This window comes from Leopardus geoffroyi, chromosome E2, assembly GCF_018350155.1.
Source record: "Leopardus geoffroyi isolate Oge1 chromosome E2, O.geoffroyi_Oge1_pat1.0, whole genome shotgun sequence".
NCBI lineage: Eukaryota > Metazoa > Chordata > Mammalia > Carnivora > Felidae > Leopardus > Leopardus geoffroyi.
Genome location: NC_059335.1, coordinates 44,632,053 through 44,652,484, shown reverse-complemented (window position 1 = coordinate 44,652,484; position 20,432 = coordinate 44,632,053). Strand labels below are relative to the sequence as shown.

Below are 20,432 nucleotides of genomic sequence, written 5' to 3'. Positions count from 1 at the left end.
TTGGATCCTCTGTCTCCCTCTCTCTCTGCCCCTCCCTCGTTTTCTCTCTCTCTCTCTCTTTCTGTCAAAAACAACATTAAAAAAAAGAAACCATATAGACTAGCCACAAGAGGGCGTTTCAACAATGAAAAGACACCACCAGGCTTCTTTCCTTTAGATGCTTATTTCAGTAAGTACTGAGCACACACTTTCAAACTTTTGAAGACAAATTCCTACTCAAAATTCCTCATTTTTCTACAGCCATAAGCCTTGCCAGATGCTTATATTTTAAGGATGTCTATCCATATCTTAGACACCAATCTTCTGAAATAGAGGGTTAGTGCATCTAGTCCTTCATTAATGAATCTTTATACTATCACATACAGATTAATATGAGGAACAGCAAAACTGCCATGTTGTACATAGGGTGTTATGAATGAGCCACGTACAAGGCTACTACTGAAACAGAAAAACCAGGTTTCTTTCTATCATGATAATTTTAAGCTGCCATATTTTGGAATATTTTTAAGTCTGGCACATATGTTAATAGTTTTTACTTTAAAATAAAGTATAACAGTTCCATTTAACTACTGCTAGAAGTGATACATCAGGATCTATACCTAGAGAGACTTCCTTAATTAGTTCAGCAGCAGCATGACAACCCTGAACAAGTATCCTGGTCCAGGTTGACAGATCCCGATGTGTCTCCACTCTGAAGAGATGCATCTCAATGCCCTGCCGAGAGCCCGTCCGAGTAGCAAATGTAAGGTCAGATCCAAGTGAGGGTGATCGACATCCAGAGCCAGAATGAACCAACCTAGGATCACAAAAAGGGCAAAGATCAAAAAGTAATTAATGTATCGTTACAGGAACGTGTCAGCAATTTATACTGAAAAATAAGCAAAAAATTACAAAAGCCCTCAGCAGTTATTGGAAAAGTACATTTCAAAACAATATTATATAGTCTTTGAAGTATATACTATTCTGTTTTCCCATAAAATGACCCCAATTGTCACAGGCAGAACACTGGGCTGGATGGGCTAATGCCCAATTTTCCACTGGCTTTTTTATGCTCTCAAAAGGCTATACATACCAAAAAAAAAAAAAAAAAAAAAAAAAAGATTCAGTTTTGGTTAGGAAGTGTTAAGCCCCCACACATGCACAGCCTCCCCTATTACCATCACTCACTTGATGGTAATTTTTTTTTTTAAACCAAGAATGAACCTACACTAACACATCATAATCATCCAAAGTCCACAGTTTACTTTAGGGGTGACTCTTGGTGTTGTACATTCTATAGGTTTGGACAAATGTGTAATGACATATATCCATCATTATAATATGCAGAGTATTTTCAATGCTCTAAAAATCCTCTGTGCTATGCCTATTCATCCACCTCTCCTCCTGGCAATCACTTATCTGTATACCTTTTACCTTCTTTTCTTGGTTGCATTAGCAACTAAGCATTGCTGGTATGATGTTGAAAAGGAGTGGCAAGAGGGGACAGGACATCCTTGCCATGTTCCTGACCTTAGTGGGAAAACTTCCTGTTTCTTCCCATTAAGTATGATGTTAGCAATAGATTTTTTGTAGTCTTTATCAAGTTGAGAATGTTTCTCTCTATTCCTAGTTTACTTTTTTTACTATGAGTGGGTGTTGGATTTTGTCAAATGCCTTTTCTGCATCTCTTGATAGAGTCATATGATTTTTCTTATTTACCTTGTTGATATGATGGATTACTTTAATTGATTTTCGAATAATGAATCAGTCTTGCATATGTGGGATAAATCCCATTTGGTCATGGTGTATAATTTTTTTTATACTTTTTTTAATTCATTTTGCTAATATTTTGTTGAGGACTTTTGCATTTATGTTCAGGAGAGATACTGGTCTACAGTTTTCTTATAATGTCTTTGTCTGGTGTTGATATTAGGGTAATGTGAGCCTCACAGAATGAGTTAGGAAGTATTCCCTCTGCTTCTATACTCGGAAAGGGATTGTAGGGAATTTTTTTTTATATTTATTTATTTTGGGAAGGCACATAAGTGGGGGAGGGGCAGGTGGGGGGGACAGAGGATCTGACAGCAGTGAGCCCGATGTGGGGCTCGAACTCACAAACTGCAAGATCATGACCTGAGCTGAAGTCAGGACACTCAACCGACTGAGCCACCCATGTGCCCCGGAATTTCTTTCTTAAATGTTTGGTAGAATTTATCAATGAACCCATGTAGGCTTGGTGCTTTCTGTTTGGAAGACCCTACACTTTTCACAAATATTAATTAAAAATGGATGTTAGATCTAAATGTGAAATGTAAAAGTATAAAATTTCCAGAAGACATTAAGAGAGAAAATCTAGGTGACCTAAAAAGATACAACACCAAGGGCGCCTGGGTGGCTCAGTTGGTTGAGCGTCTGACTTCAGCTCAGGTCATGATCTCACGATTCATGATTTCGAGCCCTGCGTTGGGCTCTGTGCTGACAGCTTGGACCCTGGAGCCTGCTTCGGATTCTGTGTCTCCCTCTCTCTCTGCCTCTCTCTCTCTCTCAAAATGAATAAACATTAAAAAAAAAAAAAAAAAAACTTTAAAAGATACAACACCAAAAACATGATCCACAAAAGAAAAAAGGTGTTAAGTTTGACTTCATAAATTAAAAACTGCTGCTCTTTGAAAGACACTGCTAAAAGAATGAAAAGACAAGCCAGAGTAGGAAAAAATATATGGAAAACAAATACCTGATAAAGGACTAATATCCACAATAAACAACGAACTCTTAAAATTCAACAATAAGAAAACAAAAAACCCAGGTGAAAAATGGGCAAAAGACTCACTTCTTAGTATATATCCAAAAGAAGTGAAATCAGACCTGAGATATTTTACATCTATGTTCATTGCAACATTATCCACAATAGCCAAGAGGTGGAAGCAACTTAAATGTCTACTAACAGATGAATGACTGAAGAAAAATGTGGCATTTACATACAATAGATTATTATTCAGCCTTAAGAAGAAGGAAATCCTGTCATATACTATAACACAAGAACCTTTTAGATACTATACTAAGTGAAATAAGCTAGTCACAAAAAGACAAATACTGCCTGACTCTACTAACATTAGGTATCTAAAGGGGTACAACTCAGAAACAAAGTAGAATGGTGAGTTGAAGCCAGTAAGTCATATCAACTACTGCGCATCTCAAGGGTTTCAATGAAATGCTTACGTGAACATTTCTTCATCTAACTCCTGGTTGACTGGAGCAGGGACCATTATTTCTGATAAATGTTGTGCCTGGGGACTTTGAACTTCAGTCTGTTCAGAGAGCGTATATTTTTTAGGCTGTGCACATTATGATAAGAATGAGACATAATTAATTTCTGTTCCTAAAGTAAATAGCCAGTGAAAACTGATTTTCTAAATTTTGAAGCTACTTGACTATAACTCTTGACTTCCATTCACTTGAAATGTGATACTGTTCCATTATATTAAAAAAACAAAAAATGATGTGCCATCTTTTTACTTAATTTTTTGCTTGTTTTTATTTTTATTATTTTTTTAAATGTTTACTTATTTACTTTTGAAAGAGAGAGAGAGAGCACAGCAGGGGAGGGACAGAGACAGAGAGGGAGACATAGAATCCAAAGCAGGCTCCAGGCTCTGAGCTGTCAGCACAGAGCCCGACGTGGGGCTCGAACCTATGAACCATGAGATCGTGACCCAAGCCAAAGTTGGATGCTTAACTGACTGAGTCACCCAGACACACCTTTTTGTTTGTTTTTAAATGTTTATTTCTTTTTGAGAGAGAGTGTGAGCATGAGCAGTGGGGGCGGGGGGGTGGGAGGGGAGAGAGAAAGGGAGACAGAGGATCCAAAGTAAGCTCTGTGCTGATAGTAATGTGGGGCTTGAACTCACCAACCATGTGATCATGACCCGAGTTGAAGCTGGATGCTTAACCAACTGAGCCACCTAGCTGCCCCCATCTTTTTGCTTTAAAAAGTGAGTTCAAACTCATTTGTGGGGGGCTAGGTAGTGATGCTCTTGAAATACTTTTAGATGTAACAAAATGAGAGCCTGAACTAATGTTTTGGGGAGAAGGTTCAAATCAAGTATGAGACAGCAATGAAACAAAGTACAGAAGAGAAAATACTGAGAAACAATTAGCAAAAAACCCTAGAGTTTCTATCATACATTGTATATACTCTGTCCCATACTTTTTTTTTTTTTAATGTTTATTTTTGAAAGAGAGACAGACTGCAAGTGGGGAGGGGCAGAGACAGAGGGAGACAAAGAATCCAAAGCAGGCTCCAGGCTCTGAGCTGTCAGTACAGAGCCTGATGTGGGGCTTGAACCCATGAACAGTGAGATCATGACCAGAGCTGAAGTCGGACACTCAACCGATTGAGCCACCCAGGCACCCCCCATGAGATTTCTTAAGAACAGAGTTTCAAGGACAAAGACATGTAACATTCATGAACTAAAAACTATTTTTAGATACAAGGGAAAGAGCAGAATATTGTCTAAGAAAGTACTGTTAACAAAATATATTTTAAAAATCCCTTCAACTAACAGTGAAAAACTTCCCACAAAGAAAAAATCTCAAGCCCAGATGGCATTGCTGGTGAATTCTACCAAATATTAAAAAAAAAAAAAAAAAAAAAAGAATTAATGCCAATCTTTATGAACTCTTCAAAAAAAAAAAAAAAAAAAAGACAAAGGAACACTTCCCAACTCATTCTATGAAGCCAGTAGTACTCCAATACCACGCAAATATCCTCATTAAAATACTAGCAAATTCAATCTAGCATAACCAAACAAGATCTATCCTGTAAGTGAAAGGTTGGTTTAACACCTGAAAATCAATACGGTAATATACCATATAAACAGATAAAGGACAAACCCACATGATCATTGTTATTAGACATGGAAAAAGCATTTGACAAACCCCAAACCCTTTCATGAAGAAAATACCCTAAAAACATGGAAGAGAATTTCTTCAACCTGATAAAGGGCATCTATGAAAAACCCATAGCTAACATCACAGTTAACGGTAAAAGACTAAATGCTTTCCCATTAAGATTGGGAAACAAAGATGTCTGTTTTTGCCACTTCTATTCAACATTTACTGGAGATTTTAGCCAGAGCAACGAGGCAAGAAAATGAAATAATAGGCACCCAGAATAGAAAGCAGTACAACTACCTCTTATTTGTTTTTGTTTTTGTTTTTGTTTTTGTTTTTTTTTTTTAATTTTTTTTTCAACGTTTATATTTATTTTTGGGACAGAGAGAGACAGAGCATGAACGGGGGAGGGGCAGAGAGAGAGGGAGACACAGAATCGGAAGCAGGCTCCAGGCTCTGAGCCATCAGCCCAGAGCCCGACGCGGGGCTCGAACTCACGGACCGTGAGATCGTGACCTGGCTGAAGTCGGACGCTTAACCGACTGCGCCACCCAGGCGCCCCGAACTACCTCTTATTTGAAGATGATATGATCTTGTACATAGAAAGTCCCAAGGAATCCACTAAAAACCTATTAAGCTAATAAGTTGAACAAGAATGCAGATCAAGATATAAAAATTAATGTCTTGATTATATACACTACCACCAAACAATCTAAAAAGGAAATTAAGAAAACAATCCGAGGCGCCTGGGTGACTCAGTTGATTAAGTGTCTGACTCTTGGTTTTGGCTCAGGTCACAATCTCATGGTTAGAGTTCGAGCCCCACATTGGGCTCTGTGCCACTGTGTGGAGCCTGCTTGGGATTCTCTCTCTCTCTCTCTCTCTCTCTCTCTCTCTCTCTCTCTCTCTGTCTCTGTCTTTCTCTTTGCCCCCCTCCCTCCCCACACCCCCCCACCCCGGTCTCTCTCTCTCTTTCTCCCATCCAAGTACTAATCAGGCCCAACCCTGCTTAGCTTCTGAGATCAGACGAGATCGGGTGCGTTCAGGGTGGTATGGTTGTAGACTCTGTGTCTCTCTCTCAAAAATAAATAAATAAACTTAAAAATTTTTAAAAGAAAACAATCCTTTTAGGAAATAAATTTAGCAAATGAAATATAAAACTTACACTCAGAAAACTACAAAGCATTGTTAAAAGAAATTAAAAACCTAAATAAATAAAAAGATACACTGTATCACAGACTAGAAGATAATATTTTTAAGATGGCAATATTTCCTAAATTGATGAACAGATTCAATGTGATCTCTACCAAATTTCATGTCTTTTTTTTTTGGCAGAAATTAACAAGCTGATACTAACATCCAAATTAAAATGCAAGGGACTCACAATCACCAAAATAATTTTGAAAAAACAAAATTGAAGGATTCATACTTCTGATTTCAAAACTTACCACAGGTATATAACTGATAGTCCAGAAAAAAAAAAAAAAACACTTACAGTTATGATCAATTGATTTTTGCCAAGAGAGTTCAATGGAAAAAGAATAGTCTTTTCAACAAATGGTACTATGATAACTGGATATTCCCAAGCAAAACAATGATATTTGACCACTACTTCATACTATACACAAAAATTGACTCTAAGAATTAAGTGTAAGAGTTATAAAGCTTTTAGAAGAACACAAAGGAGTAAATTTTTGTAACCCTGGATTAGGGAAAGCCTTCTCAGATTAAGACACAAAAATGAGACACAACATATGAGAAGATTGAGAAATTGGACTTTATCAAAATTAAAAGTTTTTCTGCTTCAACATTTTTTTAAATGTTTGTTTACTTTTGAGAGAAAGAGAGAGAGACACAGAGGCATGAGTGGGGTAAGGGCAGAGAGAGGGAGACACAGAATCTGAAGCAGGCTCCAGGCTCTGAGCTGTCAGCACAGAGCCCAATGCACGGCCTGAACTCACAAAGCTCAAGATCATGACCTGAGCCAAAGTCAGACGCTTAACCAACTGAGTCACCCAGGTGCACCAAAAGCTTTTGTGTTTCAAATGACACTATCAAGAAAGTGAAAGACAACCCACCGAATGGGAAAAACATTTGCAAGTCATGTATTTAATAAGGTATTTGTCTACAGAATATATAAAGAATTCTTACAAATGAATAATAAAAAAGCAACCCAGTTAGAGGATCAAGGATTTGAATAGATATTACTCCAAATAAAATACACACATGCCCAATAAGTACATGAAAAGATGCTCAACATCATTAGCTATTAGGGAAATGCAACTTAAAACCATGAGGATAAGCTACAATGTATCATGCTAAGTGAAATAAGTCAATCAGAGAAAGACAAATACCATATGATTCCACTCATATATGGAATTTAAGAAACAGAACGGATGAACACATGGGAAAGCGGGGGGGAAGAGAAGAGAGGGAAACAAACCCCAAGAGACTCTTAAGGATGGAGAATAAACTGAGTGTTGATAGAAGGAGATGGGTGGGAGATGGGCTAGATGGGTGATGGGTATTAAAACAGGCACTGTTGGGGTGCCTGGGTGGCTCAGTTGGTTAGGTCTTTGGCTCAGGTCATGATCTCACGGTTCGTGGGTTTGAGCCCTGCATCAGGCTCTGTGCTGATGGCTCGGAGCCTGGAGCCTGCTTCGGATTCTGTGTCTCCCTCTCTCTCTGCCCCTCCCCTGCCTGCTCTCTCTCTCAAAACTAAATAAAAACATTAAAATTTTTTTAAATAAATAAAAATAAAAAGGGCACTTGTTGGGGTGCCTGGGTGGCTCAGTTGGTTAAGCATCCGACTTGAGCTCAGGTCATGGTCTAGCAGTCTGTGAGTTCCAGCCCCACATTGGGATCTGTGCTGACAGCTCAGAGCCTGGAGCCTGCTTCAGATTCTGTGTCTCCCTCTCTCTGCCCTTACCCCACTCACGCCTCTGTGTCTCTCTTTCTCTCAAAAGTAAATAAACACTAAAAAATAAATAAAATAAAACAAAATAAAATGACATAAAATAAAAAGGGCACTTGTGATGAGCACTGGGTGTTGTATATAAGTGGTCAATCACTGAATTCTACTCTAAGTGGTTTCATGCCTCACATTTAGGTCTTTAATCCATTTTGAATTTATTTTTGTGTATGGTGTAAGAAAGTGGTCCAGTTTCATTCTTCTTGTGTGTTGCTCTCCAGTTTTTCCATCACCATTTGTTGAAAAGACATTCTTTTTCCCACTGGATATTCTTTCCACCTTGTTGAAGATTAACTGGCCATATAATTGTGGGTTTATTTCTGATTTTTCTCTTCTGTTCCATTGATCTATAGGTCTACTTTTATCCCAATACCATACTGTTTTGATTACTACAGCTTTATAATATAACTTGAAGTCCAGAACTGTGATGCCTTCAGCTTTGTTTTTCTTTTTCAAGACTGCTTTGGCTATTTGGGGTCTTTTGCAGTTCCATACATATTTTAGTATTCTTTCTTCTAGTTCTGTAAAAGATGCTGTTGATATTTTGATAGGGATTACATTAAATGTGTAGATTATTTGAGTAGTATAGACATTTTAACAATATTTGTTCTTCCAATCCACAAGCATGGAACATCTTTCCATTTCTTGGTATCGTCTTCAATCTCTTTCATCAGTGTTTTACAGTTTTTAGAGTACAGGTCTTTGACCTTTTTGGTTAGGTTTATTCCTAGGTATCTTATTGTTTTGGTTGCAAGTGTAAATGGGACTGTTTTCTTAATTTCTCTTTCTGCTACTTCATTATTAGTATATAGAAATGCAACAGATTTCTGCACATTGATTTTTGTGGACTGTGATTTTACTAAATTCGTTTATTAATTCTAGCAGTTTTTTGGTGAAGTCTTTTGGGTTGGCTGCATAGAGTAGCACATCATCTGCAAACAGTGAAAGTTTTACATCTTTCTTACCAATTTGGATGCCTTTATTTCTTTTTGTTCTTATTGCTATGGCTAGGACTTCCAATACTATGTCAAATAAAAGTGGTGAGAATGAACATCCTTCTCTTGTTCCTGACCTTAGGGGAAAGCTTTCAGTTTTTCCCCATTGAGTACGATGTTCGCTGTGTGTTTTTCACATAAAGTCTTATTATGTTGAGGTATGTTCCCTCTAAAACTACTCTGTTGAGGGCTTTTATCACGAATGGATGTTATACTTTGTCCAGTGCTTTTTCTGCATCTACTAAAATGATGATATGGCTTTCATCCTTCCTCTTATTGACATGATGTATCACACTGATTAACTTGCAAATGTTGAAACACCCTAGCAACCCAGGAATAAATCCCATTTGATCATGGTGAGTAATTTTTTAAAATGTATTGTTTAAGTTGGATTGCTAGTATGTTGTTGAGAATTTTTCCATCTTTGTTCATCAGAGATATTGGCCTGCATTACTTTGTGTGTGTGTGTGTGTGTGTGTGTGTGTGTGTGTGTGTGTGTGTGTGGTGTCTTTATTTTTTTTATTTTTTTTAATGTTTTATTTATTTTTGAGACAGAGAGAGACAGAGAATGAGCAGGGGAGGGGCAGAGAGAGAGGGAGACAGAGAATCCAAAGCAGGCTCCAGGCTCTAAGCTGTCAGCACAGAACCCGACACGGGGCTCGAACTCATAACCCGTGAGATCATGACTTGAGCTGAAGTCGGACGCCCAACTGACTGAGCCACCCAGGCGCCCCTGTCTGGTTTTGATATCAGGGTGATAATGGCCTCATAGAATAAATTTGGAAGTTTTTTTTCTTCTATTTCTTGGAATAGTTTGAGAATAACAGTTATTAACTCTTTTTTAAATGTCTGCTAGAAATCGTCCAGGAAGGCATCTGGTCTTGGACTTTTGTTTGTTGGGAGTTTTTGATTACTGATTCAGTCTCCTTGCTGGTAATTGGTCTGTTCAATTTTTCCATTTCTTCTTGCTTCAGTTTTGGTAGGTTATATGTTCCTGGAAATTTATCCATTTCTTCTAGGTTGTCTAATTTTTTTAGCATATAGTCTTTCTTATATTCTCTTACAATTATTTGTATTGCTGTGGTGTTGGTTGTTATTTCTCCTCTTTCATTTGTGATTTTGTTTGGGTCCTTTCTCTCTTTTTATAAGTCTGGCTAGAGGTTTATCAATTTTGTTGATCTTTTTAACAAATTGCTCCTAGTTTCATCGATGTGTTCTGTTGTTTTTTGGTTTCTATATCATTTATTTCTCCTCTAATCTTTATTATTTCCTTCCTTCTGCTGATTTAAGGTTTTGTTTGTTCTTCTTTTTCTAGTTCTTCTGACTGTAAGGTTAGGTTGTTTGAGATTTTTCTTGCTATAAACCTCCCTCTTAGAACCACTTTTGCTGCATCCCAGAGATTCTGGACCATCGTGTTTTCATTTTCATTTGTCACCATGTAATTTTTTATTTCTTCTTTAATTTCCTGGCTGACCCATTCATTGTTTAGTACCATGTTATTTAACCTCTATTTGCTTGTGCTCTTTCCAGATATTTTCCTGTGGTTGTAGTTGCATAGCAGTGTGATCAGAAAAGATTCATGGTATGACTGTGATTTTTTTAATTTGTTGAGACTTGTTTTGTGGCCTAATATGCGATCTAATCTGGAAAATGGTCTATGTGTACTTGAAAATAATGTGTATTCTGTTGTTTTAGGATGAAATGTTCCAAATATAAATGTTACATCAATCTGGTCCAGTATATCATTCAAAGTCACTCTTTCCTTATTGATTTTCTGTTTGGATGATCTGTCCATTGATATAAGTAGGGTATTAAAGCTCCCTACTATTATAGTGTTACTGTTGATTAGTTCTTTATGTTTGTTATTAACTATTTTATGTGTTTGCATGCTTCCATGTTGGGTGCATAAATATTTACAACCGTTATTTCTTCTTGTTGGATTGTCCTCTTTATTATTATATAGCATATAATAAAATACTTTGTTATATACTTTGTTAATATACTGACAGACTTGTCTCTTGCTACAATCTTTGTTTTAAAGTCTATTTCATCCAATATAAGTATTGCTACCCTGCCTTTATTTTGACATCCATTTGCTCAACAAGTGTTTCTCCAACCTGTCACTTTTAATCTGTAGATATCTTTAGGTCTGAAATGAGTCTCTTGTAGGCAGCATATAGATGGGTCTTGTTTTTTTTACTTATTCTGTCATCCTGTTTTTGGAATGAGGCATTTAGTCCCTTTACATTCAAAGTAAAGTGGGTGATGGGCATTGAGAAGGGCACCTGTTGGGATAAGCACTGGGTGTTATATGGAACCCAATTTGACAATAAATTCTATATTAAAAAAAACAAAGTAATAATTGATAGATATGTATTTACTGCCATTTTGTCACTTGTTTTGTGGTTGTTCTGATAGTTTTTCCCTGATCTTTTCTTCTCTTGCTCTCTTTCATGGTTTGCTGGCTTTCTTCGGTGATATACTTGGATTTCTTTCTCTTTATTCTTTACATATCAATTACTGGTTTTTGATTTGTGGTTACCATTCAATTTGTATGTAGTATCTTCTGTATATAGCAGTCAATATTAAGTTGATTGTCACTTAAGCTTGACCACACTCTTGACTCCCACTGCAACGTGTTAGGTATATGGTGACATATTTTTTACATCCTTTTATTTTGTGAATGCCTTGACTGATTTTTACAGATATACCATTTTTACTGCTTTTGTGTTTCTTACTTTTCATACTCATAGTCTTTCCTTTCCTCTCAAAGAATCCCCTTTAACATTTCTTGAGGGCTGGTTTAGTGGTCATGACCTCCTTTAGTTTTTGTTTGTCTGAGAAACTGTTTATCTCTCCTTCTATTCTGAATGATAGCCTTCCTGGATAGAGTATCGTGGCTGCAGATTTTTCCCTTTCAGGACTTTGAATATATCATGCCACTCCTTTCTAGCTAGCGAAGTTTCTGCTGAAAGATGGGGTGTCCCCTAGTATGTAACTATCTTCTTTTCTCTTATTGCTTTAAAATTTTTTTTATCATTACTTTTTGCCACTTTAATTACTATGTGTTTTGCGTGAACCTCGTTGGGTTGATTTTGTTGGGGGATCTCTGTGGCTCCTGGATCTCGATATCTGTTTCCTTCCCCAGGTCTGGGAAGTTTTTAGCTATTATTTGTTCAAATAAATTTTCTGCACCCTTTTCTCTCTCTTCTTCTGGGATCACTATAATGTGAATGCTATTGTGCTTGATGAAATCACTGAATTCCCTAAGTCTATTCTCATTTTACATAATCTTTTTTTTCTCTAACCTGCTCAACTTGATTACATTCATTACTCTGTCTTCACGGTCATTCATTTGTTCCTCTGCTTCCTCTAGCTTGCTGTTTATTCCATCTAATGAATTTTCATTTCATTTATTGTGTTCTTCAACTCTGGTTCTTTTTTATCTCTTTGTTAATGGTCTCACTCATGTCCTCCACTCTTTTCTCAAGTCCATTGTCTATCTTTATGACCATTACCTTAAATTCTCTATCAGGCATATTACTGATCTCCATTTCATTTAACTGTCTTGCTGTGATTTTGTCCTGTTCTTTCATTGGGGACATAATCCTCAGTCTCATTTTTTTTTTTAATGTTTATTCATTTTTGAGAGACAGAGACAGAGTGTGAGCAGGGGAGGGGTAGAGAGAGAGAGAGGGAAACACAGAATCTGAAGCAGGCTCCAGGTTCTGAGCTGCAGCATAGAGCCTGATGCAGGGCTCCAACCCATGAACCACGAGATCATGACCTGAGCCGAAGTCAGATGCTTAACCGACTATGCCACCCAGGTGCCCCCCTAAGTCTCCTCATTTTGTCTAACTCTCTGGGTCTGTTTCTCTGTGTTAGAAAAGCCAGAGATGCTCTTCAAAGTAGTGGGTGGGGCATGTACATTTAACAAGGTGGCACCAGTCCTCTTCCACAGGGGATGTGCAGCCATTGAGGACACTGGGGCCAGTGGGGGCCACCTCAAGCCTGTGTGGCTGGAGGATTAAGGTTTAACAAGGTGCATGCAACCTCCCTGGAAGGTGGCCAACTGCCACCACCAGGACCAAGGCCCAATAAAATGAGCAGGTTGGGAGACATGGTGTTGAAGTTTATGCAGGTCTTCTACGGGAGGGGACCCAAAGGCAAGTGTGACAGGAAAGGGTGGATAGGTGGCTCAGTCAGTTGTGTCTGACTCTTGATTTTGGCTCAGGTCATGATCTCATGATTCAGTTCATGAGATTGAGCCCTCCATCGGACTCCATGCTAACAGTGCAGAGCTTGTTTGGGATTCTTTCTCTCCCTCTCTCTCTCCCTGCCTCTCTGCGGCTCGCACTCTCTCTCCCTCTCAAAAAATAAGTAAATTTTATTAAAAAAGAAAAGGGTGGATCCACCGAAGCACAGGGTGAAGGGGTGGCTTGTTGTAAGCAAGTTAGGTAGTGAGTAGTGATGGCCGTGTGTTTATGCTGAGGGGCAGGGGAGGGAAATGGAGAAATGGCACCTATAAGCTCCTTTGTTCCTGGAGGGGGTCTCTCTGCAATCCCTGCCTCTCTGGGACCTGCTTGGAGATAAGTAAATTACTCTCCCTCCCATATGACCCAGGTGTTTTTCAGACTGCTGCTTCTACACTGGATCTCCTTGGGTGTTTCTTGTGCTGTCTCTATAAGGGTGGGGTCTCAGCTTCCTACAGCCCTTGGGGCTCTCCCAGAGCCAAGCCCACAGATTTTGAAAATTCCAGACTTTAAGCACGGCTGGTTATAAGAACTCGTGAAATTTAGCCCCTCAGTTTCAAAGCCAAATGTTACGGGGATTTGCCTGTCCTGTGCAGGCTTCCTGACGTGATAGTCTGTTTCTTGCCCTTCTCTGTGCCTGTGGCTCCCTCTCTACTGCAGACAGCCAGGGTCCTTTTAGCTCCCTACCATGTCTCTGCCCTTTCTACTCTCCTCAGTGTAGCCTCTTCTCTACCTTTAGTTGTGGGGTTTGTTCTGCAAGCCCTTGGGTCGTTTTCTGTGTTATCTACATTGATGTGTTATCTAGTTGTATCTGTGGGATGAGGTAAGCTTAGGATACTCCCACTCTGCCATCTCTCCATAAGTTGTTTTTTTCAAGTAAAAAATGGCAGTCCATGAAAAAACATAGGTACTTAAACCAGCAACTCCACCACACACTTGTTTTTCTTTGAGACAACTATCATACTACAGTACATAGCAGAGGTGCTTTGTGAGTACTTCCCACCTCATCTTACAGAATATTAAAAATATGAATATTCAAGGGTTAAGATTAAATAAACTCATAATTCGTACTGCTCCAACAAAGGCACTTTGAGGTTAAACTGGCATTCCCCATCTCCTCCCGCAAATCTATACAGTTTGGTGCCAACTGCCTTGATTCATGCTAAGGCACCAGCAATTTTACCAACTCTCAGTACAAATAACAACAGGGAAAAAAGTAAATAATATCTTAGTATTACTATGAAAACAGTTTTCAACTCACAGACCCCCTGAAGAGGGGATCCTCAGAGGTCCATGAAAATATGCTTAGAGAGCTGCCTCCCTGAGCTGGTTCCTATAGAACCAACATGCCAATTAAACATGAATTATCTCAGCAAGAGTTACGTAGGTTTCAAAATTACTCCACATATGATCCAAGTAAGATAGAGCATGGGGAAAGTGCCAGGGTGGATTCTACCATATTCAGTTTGATTGTTAATCCCATGACAGACGTTAAAAAATATAAAGTCTAGGAGAAATTTTCCTACAGGTTTTGATTATGAAATATCTGGCAGAAGAAATCTAATTCAAACCAGCTGCGGACTCTTGCTGAGCAGCAGTTGGTTAGAACATACTGCCAAAAGGCCCCCTTTAGTGGGGAGGCCAGATGAGCTCATGCAAAGGCGTTTTAGCAGCTTTTGTCCCCTAAGTCCCATAAGCACAACACCACTTCAATTTTCCACACTGTAAAGTAGCCACACTTTCTTTGGATCTTTTTCTCTTTCAGTCAAAGATCAAAGTTTATAGGAAAAGACTACAAAATGCACATCCTGCAAAATCCACAGCCTTTTTAAAACCACTGTGTTTTTCTACCTGTGTCACGTTTCTGACTTACTCTCTAGAAATAAGTAAAATAAAATTAAATAAATTAAATAAAAATTCTCTTCATTTATCACTCTCATATTTTATTTAATTCATCACCAATGTGAAGTACTAGCTATTAGGTACACAATACACATACACACACCTTGGTTTCTAGGAATCTGTAAATGTGCAAGCCAATAAATGATGTTAATTTATATTACTCTAGCAACATTCTTTGATTTTTAAACCACAATTAACTCTTATCAGGGACCACCTACCTTTGTGGGTAATCAAGGTCCTTGATTTCTTTTCCTTTCCTATGTCTTTATACTATCTTTTTTTCTTTGTCTCATCTACTCATAAGAACATTTTCCAAAGTATTAGAATTAGTGAAAGTGAATATTCAGCCCTTTCTCATTACTCATAAATCTCAAACCCTCTCTTTCCCCCCACACTAAAAAGACATAAACGTACCACTTTCTGGCCTTGCTTCTCTCTGCGGGATACCTCCTGGTCTGGTTCCAGCCTTTGGTTTCTCTCAGTGGCCAAATTCTACCCGCTCTGGGAGGCAGAGGATGATTAAGCCCCACTTAATTCTATCTTGCAGTGACTTCAACCAGTTCCACCTGGCTGACAAGGCCACATGGAAAAAATAAACCTCTCATCTGCCTGCCATCTTAGTTCCTAATCCCCTGGTACCTCCTGAACAAGGAGGAAAGAATCCCTACTGTTAAATTAATTAAACCTCTTAAGAAACAACATGTTCAGAGAGCTACAGGCTCCACCCATTTAATTGATGGCCAAGTTCAATTTGCATGTCTAGGTTGATCCAAATAATACATTTTAGTTCCTTAAGTTTAACATGAAACTTTCACTACTTACACAAACTAAGTTCCTCTTTTAACAATGGAAACAAACCATTTATACATTTTACACAGAATTTCTCTTTGACAGATTTTCACTCAATAATAAATAATAATTATAATTAAAGCAGCTAACATTGACTTGAGCATTTACAATGTGTCAGGTACCATTGTAGGCATTTTACAAGTATTAACTCACCTAATACTCACACCTACCCTATCTCATTAGGATTCACTTAATAAATTAAAATTCTACAGCACAAAAAGGTTAAGTAACACGCTGCCAACTACCTACTATACATGGCAGAATAAGGACTCAAACTCAATTTATTAAGGATTGGTCTTAGTCTCTTCTATTACATCTTTGGATTTTGGGGGTGGGGGGAGGAGTTGTTTTAATTATAACAGCTTTACTGAGATATAATTAATGGCTTTCAGTATTTTCAGAATTGTGCAGTCATCACCACACTCAAGTTTTAGCACATTTTCGTTACCCCCAAAAGAAGTCCTATACCCATTAGCCATCACTTCCTATTTCTCCCAACCCCTGCCCCTTCCCTGGTAATGAATAATCAACTTTCTGTTTCTATAGATTTGCCTATTTGGGCCATTTCATATAAACTAAGTCATGCAATGGGTGGTCTTTTGTGTCTGGCTACTTTCACTTAGCATGTTTTCAAGGTTCATCCACATTGCAGTGTATTCTTTTTTACTGATGAATAATATTTCATTGTATGGATATGCCACGTTTGTTTACCACTTGGTAGACACTTGGGTCATTTTCATTGTTTGGGTGGTATGTATAATGCTGTTATGAACATTCCTGCATAAGTTTTTGAGTGGACATAAGTTTTCCTTCCTTTTGGTGACTCAATGTTTAGCCTTGCGAGGAACTGTCAGACTGTTTTCTACATCAATTGCACCATCTTACAATCCCATCAGCAGTGTATGAGGGTTCCATTTTCTCCACAGCCTGGTCTACACTTGTTTTATAATTATAACCATCTTGTGGGTAGGAAATGGTATCTCAATGTAGTTTCAATTTGCATTTCCCTCATGTTGAGCATCTTTTCATGTGCTTATTGCCCATTTGAATATTTTCTTTGGACAAATGTCTATTCAGATCCTTTCCCCATTTTTAATTGGTAATTTACATTTTTATTATTGAGTTTTAACCGTTCTTTTATTTTCTAGATACAAATCCCAAATTAGATGATTTACAAATATTTTCCCCCATTCTGTGGGTTTTTTCACTTTCTTGATGGTGACATTTGAAGCACAAAAGTTTTTAATTTTAATTAAGACCAATTTATTTTTTCTCTTGTTCCTTATGCTTTCGGTGTCCTATCCAAGAAGGCTCTGGCTAAACCGAGGTCATGAAGATATACTCCTGTATTTTCTCCTAAGAGTTTTAGAGTTTTAGCTCTTAAAACTTACTTATCTCTTTTCCCTATTGGCAAGTTAATGCCACACTGATAGTATACACAGAACCACCCCATTTCCTTCTTTAGTACGAAGTACTTTCGGGATCTAGGCCCTGTATGTCAATGGCCAGAACTTATCTGTTTATAGGACTGTACCTTCTAGTATTGAACTCATCTATGGGATGTCACAGATTTCTGCTCCATGCCTCCAGTGACACACAATTAGGGAAATGTGTAAGGATAAAGCTACCCTCCTTACATTGCATGATCATAACTGAAGTAGAAGCTTCTTCCATAAAATCTAAACTTAAGAAATCTCGATAGTCATATTCATAAACTCTAAATTTTGGGAAATACAGATTTAATTGATATAATTATAACTACTGATAGGTCTACATGTTTTCATAGGATTCCTGTCAGACTCCCAATGTAACCATGACCAAGAAACTATAATTTAAGTAATAGAATTGAACTCAATTAAGATTTATTGAGGGCCCACTATATGAAAAGCATCATGGGAGTGCTGAGATGACAAAGTCATAGTTCTTGACCTCAAAAGGTATAATTTAGTGGGGATTAAAAAAAATCTGGAGGGGGGGGAACAAAACCAGAGAAACTGATAAATTCAGTCTTTCTGCAGGACCCTTATGTCCTCAAGGAATTAATGAGGGCGCACCTGCCTAATTCTGAGGCTCAACAAATCTTTTATCACTATTCTGTGATCTAGGCGCTCCAGCTCTAAATTACAGAGAAATTCCTAAAAGCTATATAAAAATTATATTTTTATGAGGGGCACCTGGGTGGCTCAATCGGTTGAGCATCCGACTTCGGCTCAGGTCATGATCTCACAGTTTGTGGGTTCGAGCCCCGCATCAGGCTCTGTGCTGACAGCTTGCTCAGAGCCTGCAGCCTGCTTCAGATTCTGTGTCTCCTTCTCTCTCTCTGCCCCTCCCCTGCTCATGCTCTGTCTGTCTCTGTCTCTCAAAAATAAATAAATGTTAAAAAAAAATTTTTAATTATATTTTTATGAAAATGGCATATATAAAAGAACTTGGCAAATTGAAGGAAATCCTATAAAATGTGCAAGTCTTCCTATAATTTAAAGAATATTCTTCTTCACATGAATCTTTGTCTACTCAAAGCAGGAACCCCATCATCCCCCTGACCCCACAACCACACTGCTCCCTGGGGGACATAACAGGGGTGACTCTATCATTTAGCTTTTTTTTTTTTTTCTACCCAATACTTTTCTGTGGAGCTCCTTCTTAATGTGTAATTTTTGAGTTACTTCAAAACTGGATTATTTTTTTTAAGCCCAAATAAAGCTGAATGTGAATATGTTTTCTAGTCTCACACTAGTTTCCAGTTACATCTGAAGATATCTTGGCCCCCGAATCTACATATCTCTATTCTTTTCCCTTCCAACTCTCCACATCTGGCATGCTAGAAACATCCTGTTGCTTCAGGTCAAATCAATGTTTATTTGCTGGCACCAAAACTGTGTGCTCTTATGCCAGAGACAGAATTGAAGAATATTTTGGCTGAGTTATGTGGTTTATCCACAGTACCACATTCTGGTTTAAATGATTTCATCACTCTGTCAAAAGGCTGCCACAATTTCAGTGGTTTTCTAGTCACAGTCAATAAAGTAAAGGAAGAAAAAAACCCTACTATTTATCTTCATGACTAAGCAAGATTTGAAGGGAGCAATTAGGAATCTGCTTCAACAACTTAAAAAAAATGCTAATGAAAGAAAACATTTATTCTGAGCTAGGAGCTGCAAAATAATAAGGTTGTGAAAGATAAGTTTTTGTCTCAACCAACTATATCTCAACCAACAACTTAAATGCTATTTTAAATAACGAAGATAACAGAATTCACCTTACATTTTTTTTAGATTTAGAGTAGGATAGCTTTTTTTTTTTTTTTTTTGTCATCAGACTTACCTTGTAGCAACAAGGGGGTAGCTATGACATGGTGATGCCCAGGCATCCCTTGTCCATGGCATACAGTCATAAAGCAGCAAATCCTTCTCAGTCACAGCCATAAGGACAGGTCTCCACTGTTGTCTTCCACCATCTAGCTTTGCCTGTTACAATGGTAAAATCCAGAAAGCAGAGCTAACTATAATGATATATAGCTGTAAAAGTCCCTTCAGTGATGGTCTAACATTGTGGGTCTCCATTTTGTTCCCTGATCCTAACAGACTTGAGGAACAGGAAACATCCCATCAGGTTCCTTTCCACGGGCTGGGATTCTCCAATAGGAGTGTGAGGTGGACCGTGCAATCTGAAAAAAGCTCTCCCAGAGTTACAGACATTATCTAGTGATAGGACTCTGTTTTTACAGAGTTGCCCATTATATTTTAGGAAGTTTCTGTTTCTGTTTTAAATGTACCGTTGCATTTACGTACATAAAGTTCAGTTAACTCTGTGAGGGCTTAAAAATGTAGGAAAACAACTACTCTTTATCCATACTGTCAAGGACCCAAAGCCAAAAAGCAAAAGACGATGCTCAAGAAAAGCCCTGGTATATTAAATAATTTCCCCCATGAGATGAGGAACAGGGAATGCTTAACGATAGTGTTATTTTAACAACGATCCTTCAGTTATCACTGGTGGCTTCAAGGACATATCGAACTGATGAATCACTTATCTCTCAAAGAGTTATCTTTAAAGCTACTTCTTATTTTTTCTTCCTTAATGATTTCTGAAGGTAATTTGGACATGTCAGAGCACCTTAAGAATGTATCTATAATCTGAAAAGTGGCCTGAGTGGTTCGGTTCTGTGTTATAACATCTATTTACCAGAACTTTCCCCTCATAGTTACAGCCATCAGCTAATTCCAGGAGTTGGAAATGAATTCTATCCAGGGAAATGCCTCATGTTCTTGGATGTGCTGAAAGCACAAAAGGTATGACCCAACTCTGAGATTCCAGCAAAGTACTGTAGAAATAGTTCTACTTCTCTGGACAGTGAACCCAAGCTTTCTAAGATTCTATATTTAGTCTATGGGTAACTCTGGAGGGAAAATATCAGTTCTAAAGAGGTTGTCTTGGATTCTTACATTTTTGGGTCAAGATAACCCAAAGGGATTTCTAAGTCTTTGTCTCTGAGATTGTTATGGATAATACTGCAGTAGGAAAGATATGGTAGTCTTCCCTAGGCATGGTTTTGCTTTTCACGGTTTCAAAACCTACAGTCAACCATGG

At 38.0% G+C, this 20,432-nt stretch overlaps 1 protein-coding gene across 1 annotated transcript in view; it reads right to left on the bottom strand.

Annotated features, from left to right (window-relative positions):
* The window catches only part of SNTB2 (syntrophin beta 2), a 103,355-nt gene that overhangs the window by 15,458 nt on the left and 67,465 nt on the right, over positions 1–20,432 (bottom strand). The window contains exons 4-5 of the mRNA XM_045443312.1: positions 19,167–19,309; positions 600–796 (exon numbers count right to left, since the gene is read on the bottom strand). Of these exons, the coding sequence (XP_045299268.1) occupies positions 600–796; positions 19,167–19,309 (340 nt within the window). The remainder of the gene's footprint in view (positions 1–599; positions 797–19,166; positions 19,310–20,432) is intronic.